The sequence below is a fragment of the Euwallacea fornicatus genome, chromosome 15 (genome assembly GCF_040115645.1).
Source record: "Euwallacea fornicatus isolate EFF26 chromosome 15, ASM4011564v1, whole genome shotgun sequence".
Taxonomy (NCBI): domain Eukaryota; kingdom Metazoa; phylum Arthropoda; class Insecta; order Coleoptera; family Curculionidae; genus Euwallacea; species Euwallacea fornicatus.
In genome coordinates, this window is record NC_089555.1 from 732927 (window position 1) to 760603 (window position 27677).

The window sequence follows — 27677 nt, forward strand, 5'->3', positions numbered from 1 at the left end:
TCTGGGAAAGAGCATACAGACTTTAGTGCCTTCCGCAGATAATTGAGGACTCTTTAACTGCTCGCTCGGATATACCAGAGGCGCAAACACCCCTGTCCTCTCTCTGCTACATAATTCAAAGTCCATCGTCCAATTTTTATTATTTTCCACAGTCAAATTCCCTCTGTTTTTCTGCCGTTGCCGCTCTCGGTCAGCGAGGGACTTTTCCGATGCGATCCCGCGTAATCATATTTCCATCCAATTCCGGTTGGCTCTTCATTTTCCATCTCCCATCCCATTAAAGGCTCGCTAATGCCCCCACGTGATATTTCGCAGGTTTTTCATCAGCACCCAAAGTCACTCTTTTGTCACATTTTCACGACGCAGCGGTAGATTTTTTTCCAATGTCTACAAGCTGATGGAATTTTCCGGGTCCGACACTCCGATTTCCGTCGAAAGCGACCCTTCGTGGTAATCCGGGTCAAGGGCAGATTGAAGACGGTCGACGCGACGAGGTGGGTTGGGCTTCGGGAGGTTTTCCATAGGGTTAAATGGAAGGCAACGTTCCTGATTCCATGGAAAGGAAGGGGACCTGCGGACGAAAGAAAAATTGGATGATGCAGCTAAGATGGGTCAGAACGGATCGATCCAATTGGGATTGAATCGGAATATGGATGACTCATCAAAACCGACACAGTTCTACTCCATCTTTGGCGCGTCCAAGATCCCTCCATCTAATCCGCCTCTAGATATTAGATAATGGACGACTGGTCTCGTTAATTTTTCGATCGTTCCAAGAGTTCGATTTGAGGCAAGTGAGGGGAGTTTGATCACAATTTTTTTTTTCAATTAAAAAAACCCACGTCTTGGATGATAGATGGGAGGGGTGGACGAAGAAAAATATCTTGAAATGACGTTAGGGGGTTCCCCTGGATTCAGGAGGGACGCACTCCTTCTGGAGGTTTTGCACGAGTTAATCTCACAAAATATTATTTCGCTCAATTGCCGAACGACACCTACAGGTCACAATCGCCGATGTGGCCCGGTTTACCCATCGTCAGTTAAACAAAAGTCAAATACAAGTTCGAATTAGCCTTCGGAATATATTAGGACGCTCCTATATCTCGGCAATTATGGCGCCTTTGTAATTATTGTTATTCAAAATTATGGCATTTTCGATGTTTTATTATGGTGATTTAGGGGCGTCGTGCCGAATTTACTCCTTTATTCCTTTAATGTCGTTCGCTAGACATCCTTAAGAGTCCCAGGCCGGCAAAAATTTGAATTTGAATAATAATTAATAGACCCTTAGATCGTAGTTTTCAAAGCAGGAATATGAATGCGAATCGAGAAACCTGAGGCGGGAGTAACATTTTCATGCAGAGTCCTGCTTGAATAATAATTATTGAAGTCTGCCATTAGTCAGTTGCAGGTCTCATAAACATCCGAGTTAGGGCATAAATTTGGACGTGGCCGGTATGTGTTTTAGACACGTGTTGGCTTCCTGATTTAATTATTATTAACACATTATGATCATAAGATTCGGCCTACAACATGAGAGAATCAGTTACAGACAGCCTCAATTCGATTTGCATAAAGATATTAAAAACGCTAATTGTTTCGTAAAGAAAAAAGGGTTGCCGGGGAATTACAGGACGGGAGGATTAAGTGACAAAATAGCCATTTTTTCGAATTAGGGGCTTAATGGCGAAATGAATTTTTTAAAATTTGTTTACGAAATATTAAAATTTACATCAGTACCGTTTTTAATTATGGAGACGGATTACTGCGCTATATTGCTTCGCGCATATTAAACAGCTTTTTTTTATCGTCGTGTAATTAGAGTTATGTTCACAAACAACATGTATATACAGGGTGTACGATTATGCTCAGGGGGGAGGCAGGACGATGACCACCCCTCCTCGAGGAGTGTAAAAAGCCGCAATAATCACACCGGAATTATTATTTTCATCATATAATGGTGTAAGCGCAATCTAAATGCAAATGGTCTTATGTTAATTCGGTCGCTCTGCGCCCATTAATTTTAAGTAGCCTATAATTAAATTTTATATTATTTTTCCGGGGGGCGACGGGGGACAGTGATGGATGTTTCAGCTCGTGCAAAAACGGCTTATTATGGGTTTGTAACCCTTTTAATTAAAAATCGCGGACGCAGCCATTGCATGAGATTTTTAATCGAGTTTTTCGGGGGCTTATAATATAATGTTGCGCCGCGTAGATTTATGACAAATGAGATTTTTAAATAGGATCCTGTAATCATATCCCAAGGTTGATGCTGCTTTAGGAAAGTTCACCGATTCTGGTCCATTTTCTTTATTTTTCTGCCTCTTTCCATAACTACTATTATCCACCTTTTTCTAAGCCGTATTTTGATCCAAAGAATGGACGAAAGAAGTCTATTGTCCAAAAGTTCGTATCATTAAAAGCACCCAGGAATAAAACGAACAATAAAAAATCAGTGTGAAATTGAAAAAAAAAATCGTATATTTGGGCGAACTCGCAGAGCCGCGAGATTTTTCTAAGAAACTTCGACCCATCAAGTCGGGTAAATGACCAACGGTCTTCAATTAAATTTCAAAACTTAGGGCCGTGCGCAAAATTCGGAGGCCTGGCTTGAAACCCACCAAAAATTATTTCCTACTTTTGTCCGTCAAGTTTTGTAATTACCACCACTGTTCCGTTGAATCTTATGGTGAAAGTGCCACCATTGTGCCGCTATCGCCCATGGCCACATGCGACGTGAATTGCTCCGATCATATGTCGTCCTTATTTATCACACAAAGGCAGATAAGGACGAATATTATTATATCTCCAGTGATCCCAAATCAGCGGCGGAGCTTTGAGAACCGTATCGAATTTCTTTCTAATATTTGTTAATTCTTCCTCAAGGTTCGTCCCCCTTTTAAACGCAGGCTGGTACGTTTCAAATGTAGAAATTCTCGTATATATCACAAATTATAGTGTTGCATTTTTTGGATGTAGTGTCAAACTAGTGAGAGGCGTAACTCCCTTTGGGGAACTATATCAATAGAAGGAACATATAATTGTTTATTTTTCAGGAGTTTTGACAATCTTGCTGCGTGGAAACTGCGCTGGGCCCTTTCTTCTTGTCTTTCCTCTTCTTTATTTTTTCCAAATTTTGAAGCTAAATCTTAAGATCCTTCACCTCTAGAATCAAGGGCAGTTAGGGCTCTTTTAGAAGCATTTTTTTTTTTTTTAATTTAAAAATTGTTATTAGTGGTTTTTTGTTTTTAGCCGTTTTTACGCCCCATTTGGCACGGCCATGGCTGCTGGAAGTTCTCTAATAAATAGCACGGTTTGGGACTGGATCTTCATGATATCAAACCCTATGACGTCAGAAACGTATGTAACTGCTGCAAAATTTCTTAAAAATAGGCAAATATTCAGAGAATATATTGAAGCTTGGACCCCTTGTAGGCAGAAGTTGGCAATAGCCTGATATCTAGGAACTCTATCGAAAATCCTAAATTTTCAGGTTTAATCTTCAGGGTGTTAAGGACGTCAGCGGCGTCACATCCTCGGGCGCGCTTCCACAGCCCGACTAACCCGAACTATCTTGAAATAATTAATGTACGGAGTCATCTGATGTACCATGATGAGTGCCAAATTTCTCCAAAGTTCCGCTCAGTTCAGCGTGATCACCATCCGGGCCGTCGAGAGTTCGCGTAACAACCAGCATTAAACTCGTTTTGTTTAGGACATCCGATGTCCGTAAAATGGATAAATTGATTATCTTCCTTTGATCTTTTCTGAGCTTCCAGCTCAGTAAGACCTAAATCTAAAACTAAGACGATCTATGTTGCATTCCATGGCCACTCTTCCTTTAATTGGCTCAATTAACGAATATAAACCGAGATGCCTTTATACTGACCCAGAGGCGAAAATTTTAGACCGGATCGTAAATTACGCCGATGGCGGTTTCGCCATTGCGATCCGGCCACGCAATTAACATAATATATTATGACTAAGCTGGAACTGAAAATTAGTCGGATTGTGCTGACGTGACCCGTTCCGTTCAATCGTAGGCGGTTGAGTGCAGAACAGAATCTTCCATGGTCGTACCGAACTTTTCCTTCAAGAAAGCCATCGTTTTTTGCAACTTTCAACTGACCGTTTCTTATATCTTCACTGTACGCAAAGCCGCCTTCATCGAATCCGGCAATGGCATTTTGCGCGGAATTTACTCGAAAAAACAGATGGAACGCCACTGGGCCATCTGAATGGGAAGTTCAATTTAAATTTAGTTGCAGGAGCGCCTTCTGTAAATCCATACACACGCAATTCGAATCATTAAAACCTGTTTCTGCTTCTATTGAAAAGTCCGTTTTCATTATTACTAATCGTTTAATTATAATATCCTAATTATACCATCGAACAATAATTGCCCGATGGTGGAAAATTTATTAATGGATACCTCAGTAATTGAAGGTGTGGATTAGATTCTCCTGCATTTCACTACATACTTGATTACGAGACTATATGACATGTATTTTAACCTTGAGATCTGATTTGTTTCATCGCCACTTGAGCTTAAATGGTCTATGGTCAGTAATTAAGAAAATGGGCGAACACGTATGCACAAATGCGTTAATGCTGAAATCGGTTATTATTTTTACCCTTTTAAATTTGCAATTCCCATCACTGCGTCATCGAAATTTGTGATTGTCACTATTGTCATCCGTGGCAGCGTGCAACGGCGCGCACTCCCGATCATATAGGTCTCCTTGTTTACCGCGTGAAAGTAGATAAAGCAAAAAAATTCCTCTGTTTGATACCCAACGCGTTAGAACAAAACCGCCCAGTGCTAATATTCTTTATGTGAGATGTAAAAAAAAAAGATTTTTTAGTTGAGCGATTGTTCAATAGTTTGGGGTAGGGGAGTTTTTGCGTATGTGCGTTCAAGTTGGATCTTCCAACAGAGACGAATTTCCCTTGTCGACGAATAATAAATCGGAGCCGTCAGAAAATTTTATCTAGGAAGAAATAATGAGAGATCAAAGAAGGGCAGACTCCGATCTTGGACCCTGACTTCCTTCTGGGAGTCTCCGAAGTCACCCCACCAGCTGAGGTGGCACAGGTCGTGCAGGCACCGCAAGCGCTGTTGGTTCTTGCCTTATCGAACACTCCTATGTAAAAGAAGAACCTCTCTGTCTTAATGGGATATAAATTTGATATGTGGGATGACCACTGACGAAGACGAAGTTATTCAATTATCAGAATATGCCGTTACGGAGACTACTTATTTCCGAATCGTCCGAGTCGTTATCCGAGCAATCAACGCATGACTTTTCATCACCGAGTGCAGCTGCGGAGAATGTAGTGAAATGGAAATTTATTTTTTTCTTGTTATCATTATTAATGCCTATTTGTTTTGTTATTTTGTTTCGACCATTGTTTTCGTTTTAATATTAATACACCTATTAATATTCATTCCATATTGTTGTTAGACATGAGCTAAATTTTAATTAGCGTGCTCTCTACCCATTTTTCATTTACAGTCACTTTTTTACGTGTTCGATTTCAGTTTTGGTTAGAGAATTGAAATCTCAAGAGAAAGTTCTCGGAAAATTCTCCTTTAGCGAAGATATGTTTGAGGAATCGATTTTTCGAGAATTCTAGGTCACCGGAGGCCATCTTGGCTTTTCAAAAAGTGCCGCCATTTTGAAAGCGAACATGGGACGATGGCAACGCTTTGCGAAATGAAAACTAGCGTTTTTCCGAATGTGCGAAGATACTTGCTGCGTTAATGTCGGAATGTGGACTACATTTAGCTGAACCAAAATTTACAAAAACTTTCAAAAAATCAGCAATATTCAAAAAAGTATCTTCGATAGAATTAGAGATGCATCACTTTATCCAGGCGTTAGTCGACGTCTCGAACACCAAATAAACGAGGAGTTTTTCGCCGAAATCGAGCATTTATCATCGCCCCCTCCCAACAATTTCTTCCACCTTTCCGTCGGTTTGGCTCTTCATCAAACCTGGACCGAACTATATTGCGAATGAAGATACTAAACGACAGGGTGAGTGTTAAGAAGGCTCAGTAGTTAATCCTCGGAATCGTTCGAGAAATAATGAGGGCCGTATTTCAAGCCGGCACAGCTCGGTTTAGGGCTGCGAACCCTGAAAAGGGTTGCGTTAAACTTTCGACTTTCCGCCAGAAACTTTCAAATTTACCCACGAGGATGAGGCGCACCAATACCGTAAAACTTCTATAGATCTGGATCTTGTCTCCGCGCTGTTGTCGATACACTCAAATTCGCAATATTTCATAAATAGCCTCCCCCGGACGTCACCGCTGCCACCTCTCGATTCCTCCCCCCACCTCGAAAACCCACCCTCATCGGCCACCTAAAATACGAAACTGGACATTCGAATCTAATTACAATTCTTGCTCATGCGTGGCCCTGATAAGGGGGGGACGCGAGGGGGATGTCCGGGGGGTGCGACTTACCCCCTTCCCACCCGCACCGTAAGGGGTAAGTCGCGAAACAAGCGAAGAGCGGCCCGCGACGGCGACCGGCAGTTGTTTCAGTCAGTCAGTTGTTTTATCGCGGCTTGCCTATTGAGATCGTTGCAGGGGATCCAGCCGCGGCGATTGTCACATGTTTTTGAACGTACGCGATGGCGCGAAATTGAGTTTTTTCGAATTTGAATATTTTTGAGTTGGGTTCGGTGAGCGGAGCTTGAAGAGATTTTGGCGCGTTTACTTATACACGAGTTAATTGGCACTTAGTTGACTAATATCGCGGATGTATTGGACAATACATTAACTATTTAAGCATACTTAAACGAAGGTTAAATTGATTGAAAAACAGTTTGATTTAGCCGAGGCATCATTGATATTTTGCGGGAAAAAATTGGGCGACTAGTGGTTGAGGCAGCCGAGGAATTGAGAAACTTTCCAGGGGGAAAAGAATCGGAGGTCAAAACGGCGGGATATTTTCAAGACTGGTACGCAGTTGTTGCACAAAATAATTTACCACACTCTGGTAAGTTTTTCCAATGAAATTATGACTGGTTTATGCTTTATTACGGTCTCACATTAGTTTCAATGCGATATGAACAGTCAGCTGTGTCGCAAACCTCGCACCATCACTTTCATCACCGATAAAACCGCAACAAACCGGAAAACCATGTATTTCTCATTATTGAACTACGTACCTGAAATTATCTTTCACGAAGTTCCTGCAGGCCCCTATTATTCAAATCAGCCATTGTGGCTCAAACTTATTCTTAATAATGAAAGAATCGCGTTTTTTCGACTTCAATCAGATATCCATCTTTAGCCTTAATTATTATTTCTTTCGGTAATTACCTGTTTTGCTTACGCTTGGCATTTGTATCGTTAAACCCCGCCAAGCACCGCGTAACACCGTTTTCCCCATACGTCATTTAACTAGAGAGAGCCGATGCTTGGGAATACCCCACAATAACCATAATTTGAAGAAATTCTGTTATTTGGCTAAGCGTATAATTATAAATATATTTAGATTACTTTAACAATTTCGTGAAAATTAATTTAATTTCTTTGGTTTGTTAAAGCCGGCCGATCAAATTTTCAAATTCGCCATGGTAATTACGCGAGTTTACGTAACGTAATGATGGTTTCTAATTTTTGGGCAATTAGGCGCGAAGGAAATTGGAAAAAGTATTAAGTAAAATTAGCCTCGGGAATTAGATCATATCATTACCAAAACTAATTACGGTTATGCCGTTAATGGACGATGCTTTGCCATGTTTCTTCCCCGGTTTTACCTGACAACGTTCGGTGTAAGTCTTCCACGAAATGAAAATTTAAGGCACTCCCGATAAAAGGCGCGAAAAAGGTCCTGTTAGATATTCCGTTTATACCATTAAAGTTTAATTATTTTGTTTTGTTTAATGGCCTGCAACATTCCTATTCACTTACAATCGAGTCGAGAAATCATTAAAGAGCATGATCGTGATGGACGGTTCTAACTTCATAAAGGAATACATGTGGCCGTGCTCGATCGAGAACTGGTACGCCATTTTCGGAACTGGCAAGCCTGGAAAACGGAAAGCGGCAGCAGAAGAAAAGCAGGGAATTGGACGGAATTTTTTTTTTTAAGGGGCATAAATTAAGTCAAGGGTAATTAGCTCGCTCCCGAATCACATGAAATTGAACTGCCCGAACATGGCGGGTTCGGAAACTTCCGCGAATGAAGAAAATGCTCCATTCTAGCACTTGGGGCGTGCTAAAAAATTTCGGGAATTTTCTTTTTCCCCGTGCCCAAGCGAGTAGGCTCGGCCACGTGAAGTGCTATCTGAAGAAGTCGCACTAATAAAACACTTTGAGACGAATAAATATTACAAAATTCGCGTTGAGAAATAAATGTAAGAGGAAAATTAAAATAACACAGCAATTGCGGTTAATTTAAGAATAACATCTGATTATGACATGGTGATTTACACAATAATTTTTTCCATGAATCAAGACTGGGGATTATTAACGGAGTTGTTAATAATGATTAAACACTTGAATTAAATAGAGGAAATTAAGAAATTTTATATTTAGAATATTCGTCAGTGGTTTACACTTTTAATTAGCAGTGCCATTAAAATTCAGTTATCAGTGTAAAACGGGGAAAAATTCGCATAAATACGTCAGCAAAAGTGTTAGTGTCCAGAGTTTAACTGTGATGTTAAATATAATATCAAAACTACTCGTAAATAATTATGCACGAACCAAAACAGGCGGTATAAATCGAGTGCTGGGAGGAAATTTTGCATAAATAATGGAGTTAAAAGGGAAATAATAGCTATTTAGAGTGTCTGGCGATAGCAAATATTATGCATGTTCACATTCCGATATTGGCCGAATTACGTGAATTAGACGGGAGTTCACGTTTTGAGGATGCAATTTTGTGAGATGATCAATAGTGCCTTAAAACCGAAAGGGAAAGTGTTTAACGTAGGATTATATCGTCGCAAATCCATTCAAAACAAGAGACATTTATAACGTGAAATTTTGAAAATTGCTCCTTTCGAAGTTGCGGGATAAACGATCAGCTCCACGAGTTCGCGTACTCCAGATCAAAGAGTTCAAGTGGGAAATTCGGCAACGAACGAGAGGTCGCGTCGGGTGTCTTCAGTTCAAGATCGCCCTGCAAAATCGTCAGCAAGCGGGCGAAAAAGCCGGGGGAATCAGTCGGGAAATTCTTCGTGAACTACGTAAAAATTTTCAATACCGACAAGTTGACGGTTGCGACTTGACGCGGAGAAAATTCCGTTTCTCCGAATCCGCAGATCTTAACTTTCCCCAGCAGAATCGCACGTCTGGCATAGTCAAACGCCTTGGAGAGATCACGAAATCGGCCGCAGCAAAATCACTCTCGCGCACATCTAAGTGTAATCTCACCGAAAATGCAAAGATCGCGTTGTTTGCACCGCTCGACGATTGAAAACTAAACAAACACTCGTCCAATATTTTATGTTTAACACAAACTGTCATGATACTGCCTTTCACGAGCTTTTCGATTATCGCGGACATTGTCCGCAATAGAGCCTCAGGTCTGTAGTTTCCGGGAGCGCGCCTATTATATACCGGATTATATACCCTTATTATGTAGTGGAAGAGGAAAGTCACCCTCCGCAAAAGACACATTTATAGATTTAGCCACCGCTCCCGGGACATCGTCCGGTAGCGCTCTGAAAGTTTCGACGGAGGCCCCATCCTCAGTTTTATTGCCGCGGAAATAACGAAAAATGTTTGAAACGGAACGAAGAGCACTGCGGGGCCCAGAAAGTACTTAATACTTGTAAAATCAGAAAGTTGGGTTCAGGTGAGAGTCGAGAGTTAAATCCGGTTCCCCCTGTACGTACATCTTAATCTCGTCCGTAGCATCTCCTTGAGGTCAATTGGTGTAGCTATTGCTGAAGCCGAACGACTGAAACAACTCCGAACCGGATACGGGAGCTCATTCATTGCCTTAAAGATCGTTCGTGATCTACCAAGCGTTCCTAGGTTCATTTGAAGAGCCATTCACCCTGCGTTTTTAGCAAAGATGTTAATGGTTCTTCTGACTCGGTTGAAGACCTACGGAAGGCTTCCAATGGATCGCCCCGAGGTTAAGGCTCAGCCACTGGACCTGGAAATCTTTCTCCTTGAGAATTTCCTCCCAGATTATCCCGTTCTTACACCCTCCTTTAATACTTCGCTCAACTGCTCTCTTCCCTCCTGTTTTCTAACCCTCCCCCGTCAATTCTATTAGCACTTTGTAGTCCTCCTTCTCCGTAGTCTTCCTTCTGCTGTTTTACGCTTACGCTTATCTGACTTGTCACACCAAACTGTCGCGTTCGCTCCGACATCTGGATGGGAGTCGATTGAAGCATGGCTAACCAGAATTAACCCGATTTGGGCTTCAAACTAACCTTTAGAGTCAGCGTTCTTCGCTTCCAACGGAAATGCTCTTTGTCACTTTGGGCGATAAGGATTTGGAGGTAAAATGAACTGCTCGCACCCTCGGGTGGTGTAGACATTGTGGTAAATGATTATTTGCGCGCTCCCATTTTCGAGTGCTGATTTTTGAGATCACTCCGCTCGATTCGTTTGGGGTGAGGGGGCCCCCGGGAGGTTCGCTAATTCAAGCCGATGCACGGGTTCTCTGAACGTTTCAAGCTTCTTCTCCAATTGATTGCCTTCGTTCTCGGAACATAGGGCTGGTCCATGCCCAGGGCCTCCCGGCGCAAACCTCTCATCGAGAAGGACCAAAAAAGTAATAACGTCATGTTTGGTCATCAAGATAAGTCTGATCGGCACTTAAAACACCTCAGCATAACAATCAAATTATACCGTTGGAATCTTCAAAGTCATCATTTTTAATGTGTTAACACCGTGGATAACAATTAATATTATTAACTATGATTCGGGGGCTTATTTGAATTACAGAAACCGGAGCCCTCCGATACTCTCTGTTTAGTTTCCGTGCGTCAGACAAGGTGTTCCTTTTCTAATGGCACACATGGGGAAAACAAACGTTGGTAATTTTGACTAATTATTAAAATAATAAAAATCCGTTGGAAAGCTGCATCGTATCGGAAGTATGATTTATTTGAACTGAAAATTACTAATTATTTTTTTGCTAATGTTTGTTAGTACGAGAGCTATTATTAATTAGCCATAGTTTTGTTGCGGCTATAAATAAATATGAAAAGCGCGTGTGGGCAAATGCTACAGTGAGTAATAAAGCGCACCTTTAGCAATTCGACAATGCGGCCCAAAGTATTCTTATTAATGACCGGACCATTTGCATTTCAGATGTCCCATTATTAACTATGGGACGTCACAATAATTAATAACAAATGAAACATTTCAGACAGTGGGAGCACTTATGTAATAAATTGAACAAATTTGTTAACAGGCTGTTCCGCGTTAAAGCATTAACAAGAAATTAACGAAACAAACTCGGTATTATTATAACAAATTTGACTAATAAATCCCGGAGAGAGAATATTTAACGGGCGATTTTCCCGCGAAATATATGTTGAATTTCCATCGGTTTTGAAAGTTTTTAACACTCAGAATTTGTGTTATTTTCTTATCGTGCTCATTACGCTGCACCCAATTTTGTCATTCCCGACACACGTCCATCGCGGAATTTTTATTCATTTCTAATTTATCCTACTTAACCCTAGTTAAGTTAAAATTATGTCAACATTGTTAACGACAATCAAAGAAAGTACGTAATACGAATTACCATACCACAATAACCGTTTACACAGCACTGGGAATGGCCGCGTTTACACCAGAGGTAGGCCGATTTTGGTGAAGAACGTGACGAGCCAACGCCTCTGACTATCTTAGTTCGCTCGACGAAAGCACCGTTGCCACAGGAAACGGAACGAATTCCGGATTGTCAGAAACAGTCAGAAGTATGTGCAAGGAGTCGCGGTGCGCTGCGCGTATTTCTGACTGCGGGTGACGGTCCGGAATGGGTTTTCGGAACCGACTTAATGTTTCTGAAGTAAACTCTAAAATTACTCGACAAACCTGAGCTAAATGGGAAGTAATTTTTACCTGAAAATTTACCGTAGTTGTAGAAGAAACGTAAGCTCTGGGTCGATCACAAAGGGAGACCAGGAGCACCTACTCTCAGGACCAATACCTCCATCGGTGTTGATTCACCCCATTTTTTCGGCCATTTCTTAGGAAGTTCTCAGACTTCAAGTATTTCCTTCAAGCGTCAGCCCTCGAAGTGGTGGCGTCGGGTTTCACCCTCCCAACAGCTCCTCACGCGAGGCACGGAGGAAGGATCCTCTAATGAATGTTGGAGACTTTGTCATCAACTGAAATGTTTTTCCGGGGCGCAACGGTTACAACGTCATTCATTTTTATGCGAACAGCTAAAGCGAGTATTAAGCGGCCTCAGTGTCCGAAACGCGTATTTTTGAATTGATTTTTCAAAATCTTTTGCTTCCCAAAAAGGTTTTTTTCCGTGAAATCGTACCTCTTTCTTGAGCTTATATTCTGGATTGCCCATGGCCTAGCCCAAGCGTTTTCGATGTGTCAGAACTTAAGGAAGAAATGTAAGTTGCGGATTTGTTTATCTGACGTCGAAGTAAAATTCGGAAAAATTCTTAGCAAATTTTAAATACATCTGACCTCACGAGTCAAAGAATTTCATGGTTAAAGTCGTATATTTCCATCCGAGAGACGATGGGTAATAAACAGATGTTATTGAATTAAAAGCTCCCTCACTATTTTTTGAGCTTAATGAATAAGATCTACTAAGTTCTGTAAGAGAAGAGATCTAAAGACTTGACTACTTTAGATGAAATTTTATTTGACTTTACAAATAGTTGTAAAAATGTATTTACCTTGAAAAGTAAGTTGTTGTCTCGTTTTGAGTTGTTTTATTCTATATCTCCATTGTTCACAAGCTCATTAAAATCTTAAACAATATACGAGAACATTAATTAGACCCCTCGAAATTGCCTTAAATTTTGCGATTTTTTTCCAACTCAGCACGTTATTAAATTTCTAGCCTGTCCACTCCTCGTGGTGTAAACGCGGCCGTTACCTTCGATACTCCTCTAATGAATCATTCTTTATTTAGAACACTTTGTATACAATACTGATTCGAACAAACGTTATTTTGTAATTACGTTTATTGTAAATTGGGTTATTTATTGCCTCTTTTATTATGATATTTCGACCCGGTCTATGCGAAGAATATTTATTTGAGCCGTGTAATGGGAGTGTCTCAGACGTTTAGACATTTTCAGCGTTACATCACGCAGTGATTGTCGCTAATAAGGAATTGTAAAATTGTAGTAAACCATTCATTTAATACTTATTTATCGTAAATGTCTCAAAATAAATCGGTCGCAAAATTTAAAGAAAAGCCGCAAATGGACTTGCGAAAAGTTTATCGAATCAAATACCTCGAGGAAAAGTTTGCTCGAATTGCGGAAACGTCGCCGGTTCTCAAGAAAAACCGATCAAGAGGGAAAGAAGAGGCCCATTATGGAGTTGTTTAGGCCGAAAAAGTTGAGTTACGAATTTTTTTTTCAAGCGACGGCCTGTTAAATTAACAGATTTATATGATGGTGATTGAGATGAAGTGTTCGGTAAATTCAGTTTAATGTTTTAACGTTTAGGTATTTCCTAAGTTTGTGAATGTACATCTCGAAATTGGATGAAGGCACGCTACTCATGTTCAGTCCCGATAATAGGGCGATTCAAAAAGTACCTAAACCCAAATTTACACCACTACAACATTGGTCCTACAGAGGTATCAAATTAAACAAAACTTATCGGGGTTATGAAATTTTCACTTTCTACGCATCACTCAATATTGTTAATTTATATCTCGTATACAGGTAGAGCAACACTCACGAGGTGCGGCCTGGGTAACAGAGGAATTGACAGAGTACTTCTACTCAAATTTAAAGCACTAGAGTGTTGGTGCTGCGAAAGTACCAACATTTTTAAACAACACTTGTCAGGGTTTTGGAATTTTCACTTTCCACGTATCACTCAATGTTATTAATTTAAATCTCGTATACAGGTAGAGCAACGCTCATGAGGTTTCGTCTGGGTAACGGAGCAATTGAAAGGCTCAACTCAAATTTAGAGCCCTGAAGTGTTGGTGCTGTGGAAGTACGAAATTTTTAAGTAGCACCTATCAGGGCTTCGAGATTTTCACTTTCCACGTATCGTTTAAAATTATTCATTTATATTTCGTATATAAATAGAGCCACATTTACGAAGTTTCGCCTTGGGAATAAAGCACCTGAAAAAGTACTTCAACTCAAATTTGCAGCACCAAAGTTTTAGTGCTGTGAAAGTACCAAATTTTTAAGTAATACTTGTCAGGGTTTTGGAAATTTCACTTTCCACGCATCACTCAATATTTTTAATTTAAATCTCGTATACTGGTAGAGCAACGCTCGTGAGGTTCCGTCTGGGTAAAAGAGCAATTGAAAGAGTGCTTCAACTCAAATTTAGAGCCCTGAAGTGTTGGTGCTGTGGAAGTACCGAATTTTTAAATAACGCTGGTCAGGGTATCCAGACTTTCACTTTTCGCGTATCATTTAATATTATTAATTTATATTTCGCATATAAATAGAGCAATATTTGCGAAGTTCCGCCCGGGTAATAGAGCAACTGGAGCATTTCAACTCAAATTTAGAGCATGGGAGCGTTAGTGCTATGAAAGTACCAAATTTTTAAATAAAGCCCGTCGGAGTTTCGATATTTTCACTTTCCACGTATCATTTAGTATTATTAATTTATATCTCGTATATAAATAGAGCAGCATTTACGAGGTTCAGTCCGGGCAATAAAGCAACTCAACAAGTACCTAAATTCAAATTTGGAGTATTACAGCATTAATGCTGCAGACGTACCAAATTTTTAAATAAAGCTCGTCTGTTTTGGAAATGAAAGATTGATGTTTTAAGTGGCTTTCCCGGCCTGTTTTCCTGCATAAAACCCTCAAAATATCCAGGTGGTGGAAGTAACTTCTCTCTCTCCTTCCCACCTTAAAACGTTTGGGCTTCTCTGTCCCCCCCAAAGGCAGTTGAACCGGGTTTTCTTTGCCTCTCTTTGGTCGGCTATTCGGAGGTGCAAAGCGTACTTTCATAGCTTTTCAAGTTGGGGATTATCTCGATCTTTCGCTTTAGCTCATACTTAATTTTCAGAGAGTTGACAGCGGTCTCGCGCCTCTTTGTATTTCGGATCTTTCGCTCGTTTCGCTTTAGGAAAAAAAAGCGATGACCTGTTGCGCTTTCGAGGTGTTGATTCGAGCTTTTATGGTCATTTCGTTCCACCTTTGGTCTTTGACAGTGTTTATTTTAGCACTTTACCGCTATCTGGAGCTGAGGCAATTTCACACGTGGTTTAATCCCATTTTTCCGGAAAAGCCTCATTACGCGTAATACAAGATAACATGAATCTGCTCTTGTTTGTAATTATAATTTCCTCATTTGCCGGCTTGTTTATGTCCGTGAAGGCATTTAATGCGATGATCGACTGCCGATTAGATCTAATGGGAAAGTTTACACTGACGACTTGAGTGCAGAATGAAAACAAAAATAAGAGGCAACAGCTTCTATGCAAACACGTTACATTGCGCCAACGGAATCATTAACTGAAAAGATCATTAAGCTGCCCAACCAAACTTCCACGATTCGGCTCGCCTAATTATCTTCATTAATCATATTTAATTAGCATATTTTTTATCTCATTACTGTGGCCAACTTGCTGACTTTGTTTCACGTGGGAGGGACCTTTAGCAACAAAGATAATAATATATTGTTTCGATAGTTGCTTTTGTCGTTGTAATTAGTTACCTCTAAATTAAGTCTCTATGTATCAGATTTAGGTTAAGTAAGAAAGTTGTACCTGAATGTTTTTAATATGTGACAATGATTCTAATATTGGTCGCGTGGGCGTGGATAATGAAACGCAATTATTAGTCATTACGAACGGTTTATATGTGGAATGTTTCATTTACCTTGGCTACGAGAGATCCTCGAAAAGTCCCGTTGACGCGATGGCTAACGAATTTATCGCATGTAACAAGAGTTCGAAATCGTCCACCAAAAGCGCGCATGCACCACCGTCTCAACTCAAAATTGACGGTCCAGACGAGCCCACCTCTTCCAGTTTCCGAGATACCGACTCGTGACCAAACGAACTTTAGCTAAAACCAAGGATGAGTCACTCAAACACCAAAGTCACCCTTCCGTTTCCGAATACGAACGTCTGTGAATACTTCCTTTAACATTGGCAACGTCGCTTCTGCCGCAGCCAGTCACGTGGATTGTCGCCCGGCCACTTGGGCGATGAAGAGCGTGACTTGCGCGCAGAGCGGCGTTGCCGCTTACGCGAGGAGAAAACAAAAAATCCTGCAGTGCTTGGGATATTTTAGTTGATATTGTGTTGACATCGATAGCTGCGGGCTGCGGATATTTTTCAGTAGTGGAATGTCATATTCCACCAGTGGGGTATGCACAGGCTTGTAAATTTATGTATGAAATTTAAATGGGAAATTAATCCAGATTCCTTAAGGTTGTAATGGGCTGTAAGGGGGTCTTGGCGGAAATTCTTGGACAGTGGAGGAGTGTCGGAGTTTCGTTTCTTTTCAAATTGTGAGCCTTGATATCTCGGAAACCCACGGAACGACGGCCTTCAAATATATAGTATATCAAATTAGTCGGCTCGACGAGCTCCACATGTAAGCTCGTGCGGATTGCAATTTCTCAGTTAGTTGCCTGGATACGGGGTCTCCTTGACCACCGCTCAGAGTCCCTTTTAAACTTTTCTAACATGAATAATCCAATTCTCCTTTGAGCCGAATCTGTGCCTTCTGCGACATGCGAGTCTTCTAGAATCAGGTGGCCACCTCCACGACGGTTGTGGGTAGATGTATTGACACCGTCATCATGTGCAACATCTACAAACTTCTTAATTACCGTATCCGACATCCAGCGACCCCGACAACAGCTCAGTGGGAAACGCCCGAAAAATGCTTAATTACTAGGAGAGGACCATTAATGCCGAGCCAATTCATTTGTTATTTGTGATTAGAACAGCGACGAGTCTCCCTCATTTTTTCCTTTCATTCGATGGGTTAAATTGCCCCTGAAAAGAGTCGGGCGTCCCGCCTAAAGAATCAAAATCGTGCGTGATCGAGACAAAAGGCGACGTTTTGAATGGGGACGAGGAGGGGTCGCCTTCAGTGCGAAGTGCGGTGATTATGTTCATTAAAGTCAGCTGGTATTGTTTTTTTTGTTTCGACCCTAAGGGGGCAAACGGATAATGCAGAAAATGCATGCGGTTGAAAATTTTCGAACCGCTGCGCGCGGAATTCTTAAAAAAAAAATAAAATAAAATAAAATAAAATAAAATAAACGAATCGACCTTGGAGCGTCGTGGCGCCTTGCGATAGCGAAAGTGCACGTGCGGTAGCGTCGCGACGCCACGTGAGAAAGGTTAGGGCCGTGACGGGCCGAAAGAAATCCCCCCTGGTTTTTTGCCGCCCCCCCCACTCCGTCCTGGTGCGTTGCCGCCGGCCGGCGGAGTCTTGGCGGCTTGCCACAATTTCCTGCAAGAATCTATTGATGCGTTCAGCTATAATCTAAAAGTAAACTTGAGACACAAAATTGCGGATTAAAAAGTGTGGAAAAAACGGAGAAATTGCGTCCTTGAACTTGGCCCAACTTTCCTTTTCGCCGGAGTCAATTAACGAATCTTAGTGGAAAGAGAGATGGAAAAAATTGGCCTGGAACGTCGTCTCCGCGACGGCGAAATTGCTCGGAAAATGGGTTTAAAAATTGGGATTCACTCTGTCGGCCGTTGAATGGTCTCCAGACTACCACCTGGAAGGATAATTTGTCTTTTGAATAATCGTCTCTGGCTAGACTGAACAGTTTTGTTTATTTTTCCAGACGAATCAGGATGCGAGGCTGATATGGCCGAGGGCAGCGTGGAGGAGGACAACGGCGAAATGTTGGGCCCCTCGGGGGCGCCCCCCATGCCAATGCACGCCCCCTCAGCACCGACCAATTTATCCATCAAAGACGAGGTATGTACACGTTGAAAAAAAAAAAATTATTATTAAAAAGAGCCGTGGCCTGCGCATTAGCGCACAGAAGGCACAATACAACTTATAGCCAAATCGCATGTTCTCAAACTACTTATTAAACTCGGATAAGAACGGGAGATTTTAAACTTCTGCCAGTACTTTGTTGTTTCGCTTTTGATCTTTGACGAGATATGACTGACATTAAGAATAATTCCGCTTTAATTCATATGTTTTAATTATGCCGAAACCATAGACTATGTAAACAACGAGTTAATTCCTCGATAAGGTTGCGTTATGAGCGAATGGCATGTTAGAGGCGAGTTTGAGCTAGTCGCGCTTAATAGCTAGGAGAAGAATGCAGCTTTATGAGTTTGAACGACACAGAATCTGTGAATTTACCTAAAAAAGCCATCAAATTTTCGGGCCAAGTTCGGATGCTTTAGGGATTTCACTGAGGGAGGGCGAACATTGAGCAAGCTGTAAAGCGATGTAGTTTGAAAGTTAATTATGTCCAAGATATTCCTCTTCAGTTTTTTCGATCAGGGAGCTATTCGTATTAGTGAAGAGCCATCTTCTCGGTCGACTGGGTGTCTGGTATGGAAACGAGCCGGAAAAGGAGGACGCAGGGCTACAAGAACGGAGATGTGTTGAAACCATCGGCATCTCGTTTCTTCCTGAAAATCCGAACGATCGCGAAAAGTCTTTCAGAACGATTTCATAAACGTATAGCAGATTCGTTGACATCTCGAAACTCGCCGTTACAGCTGCTTTCCAGCACGCTTTGCGTCATACCTTCGCTGACCCTGGCTGGACGTGAAACACCCTGTATACCTTGAGCTCTCCAGGCTATATCACTTTTCACTCGACGATCAAGAACTTTCTCTATTTCCTTTTCAGAATGATAAACAAGAAGCGGTATGCCCGCTATTTGTTTAAGTTTCCAATTTTTAGCGTTTACGCAGAAGTAGGGTACACAACAATAAATATGAAGTAATAAGATACCAAAATGGATATTTGCGGGCAAATCTGCTTTGCGGCCATTTCATCGTTTTCAGTTCATCAAATTCAGCATAAATAGTCGGAAAGTAAAGCAGATAATTGAAAAAATTGTGCAAAACAAAGAAGTTTTGGGTTATGCCCAAATGTGAAATAAATGGATGGAAAACTTGTCCATTTTTCACTAGAATCAAGCTCTCCAAATGCGCTAGACGAGGGGAAGGGAGATGTATTAAAGTGCGCTATCGCTCACGTATAGAGCAACTTAAATTCAATTTTTTCTCTGTAGCAATATAAATTCGATGCAACCTATTACATTAAGTATTAAATAAATAAATATATTAACGTTAAGGTTGATTTGTTGAACGTTTTTAAGCTGTAAATTAAAAAAAGTCCAAAAATATCGGTCAAGACTAGAGCAACTAAACATTTCTTATCTTGTCCCTTACGATTAAATCTTTTATTTAGTATTTGGTAGCATATCCCTTATTTTTAATTACTTCTCAACATCTGCTGTCCGTAAACTTTAATCATTTTCCGTTCCAGATATTGCGCTCCAAGTGTTTTGACCTTCTTTAAATAAATCCGCAACATTTGTTTTTTTTCTCTCATGAATTATTCTGTCGATTTCATCCTAAAAGCCTTCTATAGGGTTCAGATCGGCGCTTCGAACCGGCCAGATCATCACGTCGTCGTTACGTACGGTTAACCACCCTTTAATTAATTTGGAGGTATGCTTTGGATCGTTGTCGTGTTGGAACGTCCACCGAAGGCTCATATTTTGTTCTGTTCGGAGCAGCATGTGATTTTCTAGAATATTTTTTAGGGAATCCATAATACCATCAATTCATTAATCAAACTCCGAAGCACCCCCAAACTATAATACAGCCACCTCCGTGTTTAACCGTCGATTTGGTTTTATTTCGAATTATACCGTTCATTAATTGGTCTTCTGGCCCAACAAATTTCGTTTAAATTCAACGTTTTAAAACGATGTTTTTCTGAGAAAAGGACAGTTTTCTATTTTTCGTACAACCAACTCACACGAGCTTTTCGCACAGCGCAATCAAGCCTTTCGATCATGCTTCGAAATGAAAGGCTTCCTTGCTGGTTTTCGTCCATATAAACCGGTACGTCTTAATCTTCGTTTTATGATACTCACTGATACCGAAAGACATAACTCTTGTCGTATGCGACTTGCATTCTGGAACGGATCCTGGATGGATAGCATTTTGATTCTTGTGTCGGTCACTTTATCAGTTATCATTCTTCCGAAGTCTACCTAAGGTCCCTATATTTTTAAAGGTAGAAATCACCCTTGACATCGTTGATTTAATCAAATTCCAATCTTTTGCAATTTTACTATGCTTTTCACTACTTTCGAATCTTTCCAAGAATTTTTTAATTCATGTGATAAATGAACGTCTCTCGGCATCTCGGAACATTTTCAGTGAGTACCGTGAGCAGCAGAGACGATATCACGCAATAAAATAAATAAACAAATTGGTTGCTTGACACGTGAGCTTCACGTAAAATACAAGAGACTGAAAACGAGGACATAAACAAAATGCATTAAAAGTATGTTCGTTCCTTCACGACATTTGGACAAACAAGGAAAATATTAAAAAATATATACAGGTTGTCCCCTCATCATGTGCGGATGTTTTAAGGTGGTAATCTGCATGAGAAATTAATGATGGCGTGTTATACAAACTACGTTCCAAAATGCTCCGTTACGAAATACGGGGCTGCAAAGATTTAGGGAAAAAATGGAAATTTCCGAAAGTCAAGAATGGCCACCAATACCCCCCGATCTCAATAGTTTAGATTTATTTTTGTGGGGTCATCTTAAAAGGCTAGTTTACGGGAGGTTCCTTAATAATGTAGAAGAATTAAGAGAGGATTGCTGCCGCATGTAACAGAATACGAAATACCCTGTGAATATTGGAAAGAGTGGACAATTCGATGAGAACAAGAGCGGGAGGGTACGTATTAACTGAAGGGGGTCATTTACAACACTTGTTGTACGAATAATTTTTTTTGTTTCTTGCTAATGGTAATTGATATTTCATTACGGTGTCAACCCATAATGTGTTAAATTTTCTATTGTTTCATTGGTCGTATTAATATAATTTTGAATAAGTTCGCATGCATATTTTTATTGCAATTAATGCCCCTGTATAAACTACCCTTACATACCAAATTCTATTGAAATATCTCGATCGGTTTCGGAAATATTCATTAAGTCCCATTGTTTTTCTAAAACTTGGCAGCCCTGTACTTTCGCAACGGAGCATTTCGGAACGTAGCTCACGTAACGAACTATCCTTATTTTTTCGCGTAGAATCCCACCTTGAAGTATCCGCACATCGTTGAGGAACATCCCGTATATATTTAAAGTATTTTATGAATTAAAAAACAATTTTTTTTGGAAATGTGCCTATTTGAAATTTTTAATTAGTTGCTCTATACCCGAGCGATGGTGTATATGTAGAGTGGGTGGCGTATAAATGCTGAAATTTACTCTACATTCTTCAAAAGGCAGTGGCGTGGATTGGCCTCTTTTAGACTGGACAAAAATCGGGTCTTCGACGTCCTCCAAGAAAAACGAATTAATTTCATTTTTTTACCGTCAGTCGCTTTCTGCCCTGACCCAATGGGACCTTTGCATCTCGCTGTTACCGAAGAAATGAAGACGAAGCTTTTGCCAGTTATACTGGTCTATTTCTGCGGGCGGAACTTTCCAAAATTCCATGCTGGTTTCTGCGGCGTCCAAAGGGTAATTTTCTACTCCCTTGTTTTTGGACTTGCGCAATGATGGACTGTACGAGAGTGACTGTCCGTCCTCAAAAACCATTGGGGCAACATGCCGCTTTCCCTCTTCGAAATTACTCAGACATCTTCGTACTCGAAGAGCTGGGTTTCTATTGTGATCGATCAGTCTTCGACAGGAGATCTGGGTGATACCTCCCTGGGAGGTTTAAGTTGGTAAATTTCGCTGGACTTCCACAGATCGTCCTGCGATCCAGGCTCAAAGCCAGAAACGAAGGTCCCGGGAACTGTTGCTACGAAATGTTAAATTCCTTTCCACCACAGAGAAAACCCTATTTTCTTCACGCATTCAAATTCTCACAAGTCGCTTGTATGCACCGAACAATAAAAACACGAGTGCCAGCAACATAATAATTATTAATGCATTTGCCGAGCTAATGTAAGCCATGATGAAATTAGAAATCCGATTTGGTCATATAATTAATATTAGATTTTAATTATTTAATTAACTTATGGGATAATTTACCTTAGACTAATGTGTTGTAGAAAGGAAAAATTAACGCAAGTAGGGTACGCGCGATTAGGGGGCTGCTGCAACGTGAGGAATTTCACGTTAAACCAAATTCGCTGCACCGTTAATTGCAAGGGCGATTTTAACGCCTCCGTTAACACTATTCTCTAGATTCGGACAAATGCAAAATGTGAGTAATATCGAAAAGCATTTAATTTGAAATTAATTGCAATTGCCAGGCCCTTTTTTAGCATTCACGCAAAAAGATTTTAATATTCAATTACTGCGTATATAGATTACCTTAGTTCACTTGAGCTAATTAGCCGACAGATTTAGCAAGATTGTTTTTAATAAGCAGCTTTAGAGAGATACATTTGTAATGGGTTTTTCCTAACTTCTAAGACTTCGCATGTGATCTTTTTTCTAGGGGCAGTTGAGCATTAATCTCCAACAAATACCCGCAAGTTTTGCCTTCCTACACGTTAGTGAAAGGCTCATTACCGGCGGCGGAAAAAGAAAATTATGATCATTAGGAATTAATTACCGACCTGCGATATCTTAGATTATCTCACTTCATACTCGATTCGGCTTTTTCGCCGCACATTCTACCGCTATTTGCAATGAAATTCTTCGAATTTACAGAATAAACTAAAACAAATTAACAGCCAGTTCGGTTCGTGGTTGTTTATACGCCGAAGAAGCGATTCGATTTGATTGAGAGACCATTACCGAACACCTATCCGGAATTGGCCTCAAACGAGTGGTAAAACCCGATGAAGTAAACGTTAATAAAACAATAACACACATAAGCCCCACAGTGTTAAAAACACTCGTGGAAATGTGAACCCCTTCTTCGCGTCTGAGTGAGCTCCATCCAGCTCGCCCTTTCTATAAAATTAATCTTTAAATCTGCATAGTTATTAATAATAATAGAGCATGAATCACCGACATGTGCCTGGTGGATAATGGGGAATTTCAAGGGTGAGAGAGCTGGAAAAAATCACCCAGACGGATTGAGCATCTTTGTTATTGAGCATATCCCCGCGCAAAGGAGAGGAAACAGTTTACCAAACAATTATCCCCATGTCCCACATAATTGTTATATCTTTATGCGGGGCAGCACGAAACTCCTAAACTGGACATCAAAGTGGTCTTTACAGCACCCGAGGGGCAGTAAAGGGGTCAACGGAAACGTGGGGGAGGGGAGGCTTAAAACAACCCTCCCAAGGGCTTCTTCAACTCGCCATTTCGAAGTTATCTCCAGAAAACAGTGCGTCTAATTCGGAGGGTTGAGATTTGGGCTTGGTATAGGTGTAAAAGTGAGCTCATATTAGATATTACTTTTTATATCGGAAACTTGAGAAAAACGACTAAACGTCGATGCTCACCCTGTATAGAATCGAACTAATCGCAGACGAACTTAATCTAAATTGCGCAAAATTAATTCCATTGTGTTTTTCGCGTTGTCTGCCCCGCTCTCCGGCTGATTTTTCTATGGGGGTAGATTTTTAATTACCAGGACTGATCGAAAGTTAATTGATTAATATTTTCTCTCGAGAAAAACGGCGATAAAAGCATAACCCATCTGCCCATGTGGCAAATGCGAGATCTGGTACACAGAAACCAGGTTACTCTCTCAGATTAGTTAAGGTCACATAGGTCATTAACGGTGATACAATCACCTGAGCTCAGTTCGGGTTAGACTGACACTATGCCGAGCGTTTTTGAGAGGGGCCTCACCCTGTATTAACTCCTTTGTCTTCGGTCGATTAATGATTGGTGGAGAAACTGCTGGCGAACCAGGTATGGTGCCGTTACCTCCACTTTAAGGGAGCTTCCAGCGCATGTTTTGTTCGTCGAGGTTCTTCTTTCCGATTTGAAAAATACGCGATTTACTCCGGGTTAATTCATGTCTCAACAACTAGATCGCCATGCGGACTGAAACGTTTCGAAAAGGGATCGATTATCGCAATTTAAGTGGGTAGCTGTGCTGATTCCGAATTCGTTTTTGTGTTGTACAGGGTGTTTCCCGACTATGCGTAGAAAATTCACGGGTGGAATCCTGCGTGCGTTTCAAGTGGAAAACGTCTAATAAACAAATACCTGCAAACGCTTCGTTTTCAAAATACAGAGTGTTAAAAAATACACGTAGAAAAACGTTGTTGGTGGATATTTCAAATATGGCAGAAACTAGATTTTTTATTGATATAAAAAAATAATATAAATATTATTAAAATATATAATATAATAGAAATATTATTTTTTGCTATAAATTGTTTTTTACTGATGTTTAAAGTGGTGGCTAGTTTACAATCAATGCAATTTTTTTTTAAATTTTTTCAATTCTTGTTCGTTTCCAATGTTTCTGATGATATTCAATTAAGTTATTTTTTTCTTGATGTTGAAATAAATATATCTTGTACTGACCACTAACAAAACGTTCCTGCAATTCTTTTCGATTCTGTTCAGAACAAAGAACATAGAAATCTGTCTCGACTAACGGCGAACGCGAGGTCGTTCATTTCGTGGTTAAATAGAATAATAAAGATACCCCGAGCGAACGCCACTGTCCCATCGAAACACACTGAGTACATGTCAGTACGGGGCTTTTTGCTACATATTCGCACGCTGAAAGTAAAAAATCCAATTTGCGCAGCACTGAAGATATTCAAGGAAAAAGTTGTTTTTTGGCACGTTTTGACACTCTGTATTTCGATATCGAACCGTTGGCGAACATTGTTTTATTAGACATTTTTCACTAGAACCGCAACCAGGACTACTTCCCGAATTTTCTGCACATGATCAAGAAACGCCCTGTATACTTTTTATTTTTCTATTATTCACGCTTAAACGACCGTTAAACAGCAGTAACAATAGCGAAGAGAGGACAAACAACAATGATCTTTCCTTCCGGCCACGTTACGCGAAGCGAGTTGCCTACGAGCGCCTGAAGAGTGCCAAATAGTCCGAAACTGGTCATGCTCTGGCCCAGGATTTCTGTCCTTTTCTTGACAAAATTCAAAAGATCTTTTGAACACTTTCAACCTGCAGAACTGTGACAAATGCTGGGTTGGTAGAGCTACGAGGTGATTAAGAAGACCGGAAAATTTTTTTTAGGTGATGATTTGGAACTGCGCGGTTGCAAGGAAGATAACTGTGATCGCGGCTTGGGAATTGTGAAACTGGAATTCTCGCCCTTTAACTGGATTTTTGGGAAACTTATAAACTGCTGAAAGCAACTCTTTTAATATGTTACATTCTTTCTCAAGCTACCAGGAATGTAACATTCCAGACAGGGTAAATTACAACAGGTATCAACAACGTAGCTGCCGTGGATGTCCTGAAGTCATCTATGAAATTGGGAAACCTTTGGGTGTTTCCGCAAAGGGCCGAGCTGGGGTCCGCTCCTTTTTTTCTTTCCAGGCTGCGGCGGCATGCCCGTACGTCTTCGGACGTGCACGGCATGAAGAGCGTGCACCGACTTGATGCGCGGACATGTCTGATGAAACCAATAAACAGAAACACGTGGGGCCGGATTGCCCAATATGTTCTTGCTACTTTCCACTCGAGTGCTCGTTCGCGGACTTGTCACTAACTTTTCCTGCGTTGTATTACATGTTTCGATGAAGCTGCTGAAATAGACCTGTGAAAAACCTACCGGAACTAGCTCGAAGAAACTCTCATGCTGCGAAGAGGTTTATGCTGAGAAGAGGTTTGAAAGGGATAATCCACTGTGTAGGTTCAGCTGGTCTCTGGCTCAAGGCGACGGAGAATCTTCAAAAACCTCTCCCTGCCATTCTAGAAATCTGAGAAATGTCAGAAGTTACAAATGTTGGACTTCTCATTTTTTTTTTTTTTTTTTTTTGAATTTAGTCCACGAAACGGGAGAGTGAAATCAGTTTTGCAGAAGATGGTGGGTGGGTTTGTTGGATTAGAAGATACAAGATTCCCACCCCCTCGGAATATTTAGGCATGTCGACGATTTCCGGGGATCCCCCGGGCTTCGCGACTTTCGCTTCTGAATCGGGGAGCGAAGTGGAGGCTTTGGCATTTCCGAAGAGGCAGATTCGCGAGCGTTCCGAGCGACGAACGAAATCAACTTTTCAGGTGATGGTTCAGATTCTTTTGTCTTGCTCGTTATTTGTGAAATTCGTCTGTAACGAAGATCGGACGGTGACGATGCCGTTGAACCCGAATCTGATTTACCGGAGTGTTTTCTGATCGGTCCTCGTACCGATAAGTTATCTCCCTCGTTAACTGCGCTTTGTACGCGAGCAGAGTGTATTTCATTAAAAAGCTGATTATATTTGCTAAAAAACGCTACATGTTTTAATTATCTCTTCCAAATGTGCTTTTTTTTATGCAGCCGATGCATTTTAATTCCGATCGGATCAATACAGCCCCCGAACCAGAAAAAAGCGCGCCATTTTTATACATTTTATTGTTATTGCCCGGGGGGTGGGTCCTTCTGTACTCTGTCCTTTTTCGCCGCTATCTATTTCCATGGGCTTTGTTCCGTAAATATTTAGGACAACTTTACGGAGCCCAACTGGTCACCACATAAATTAAAACATCTATTTATATAAGTCATTAGCTGGTGTCATGCAAACAAACACTCATGCTTCTTAACCTTTCAGTAAAGAAACAATAAAATGCAATTACACGTAATAAATTCCACCCATGTGCAACTCGGAACGATAAATTTTCAGCACTAAATCGCCATTTCATTAAGAGATATTATTTTTGCAATTTGTACTCTTTTTTTTCTCTCTCTCTCTCTTTTTTTTTTTTTTTTTTTCTTTTTATTTGTTTAGGCCTTGATTGTTTTCACACGGGGCGCTCTCCTCTGCATTATCATATAAACAGTAGCAGCAGAACAAAACAAACAGCGAAGAGAACTATAGGGGCCTTTCCTTGATTGACTTTAATGCTAAATCGTAAAGTTAATTACAGAAAAACCCGACTGCAGCACAGATGTTCTCAAAAACTCATTAGTAGCGAACATATTCTGCAATTTAGTTTATGTTTCTCGGTATTACCTACCACTCGTGCAGTAAAGAAAAACTATATATGCAAGCTCGTCCTCTTAAAATTATCCTCATTCTTTTAATATGATTTTAATATGATATAGATTACAGTTCGACTTTAAAATATGCATAATTTAAGTCCCCGCTTTAGATCGATGGATATTATAGTATGTTACCATACTAACCTATTGCAAACAACAGTCCCAAGGTCAAAACCATTTTCTCAATCTTCTTAGACTGTTCGATAATAATTAAAAGGGGCCCCCATCAGGACTATAAATCGAATTATAGAAA

General features: G+C 40.6%; 1 protein-coding gene across 7 annotated transcripts in view; it reads left to right on the plus strand.

The window, feature by feature from the left end:
* The first annotated feature begins 6549 nt into the window (after nucleotides 1-6549).
* The window catches only part of pdm3 (pou domain motif 3), a 46240-nt gene continuing 25112 nt past the window's right edge, over nucleotides 6550-27677 (plus strand). For 4 of the 7 annotated variants that reach the window (XM_066290312.1, XM_066290313.1, XM_066290315.1 and 1 more), the window contains exons 1-2: nucleotides 6551-7013; nucleotides 17941-18077. In XM_066290312.1, the coding sequence (XP_066146409.1) occupies nucleotides 17964-18077 (114 nt within the window). In that variant the 5' untranslated portion in view covers nucleotides 6551-7013; nucleotides 17941-17963. Of the gene's footprint in view, nucleotides 7014-17940; nucleotides 18078-27677 lie in introns of all 7 variants that reach the window. The other 3 variants (XR_010732798.1, XM_066290314.1, XM_066290317.1) reach the window with 3 other exon arrangements.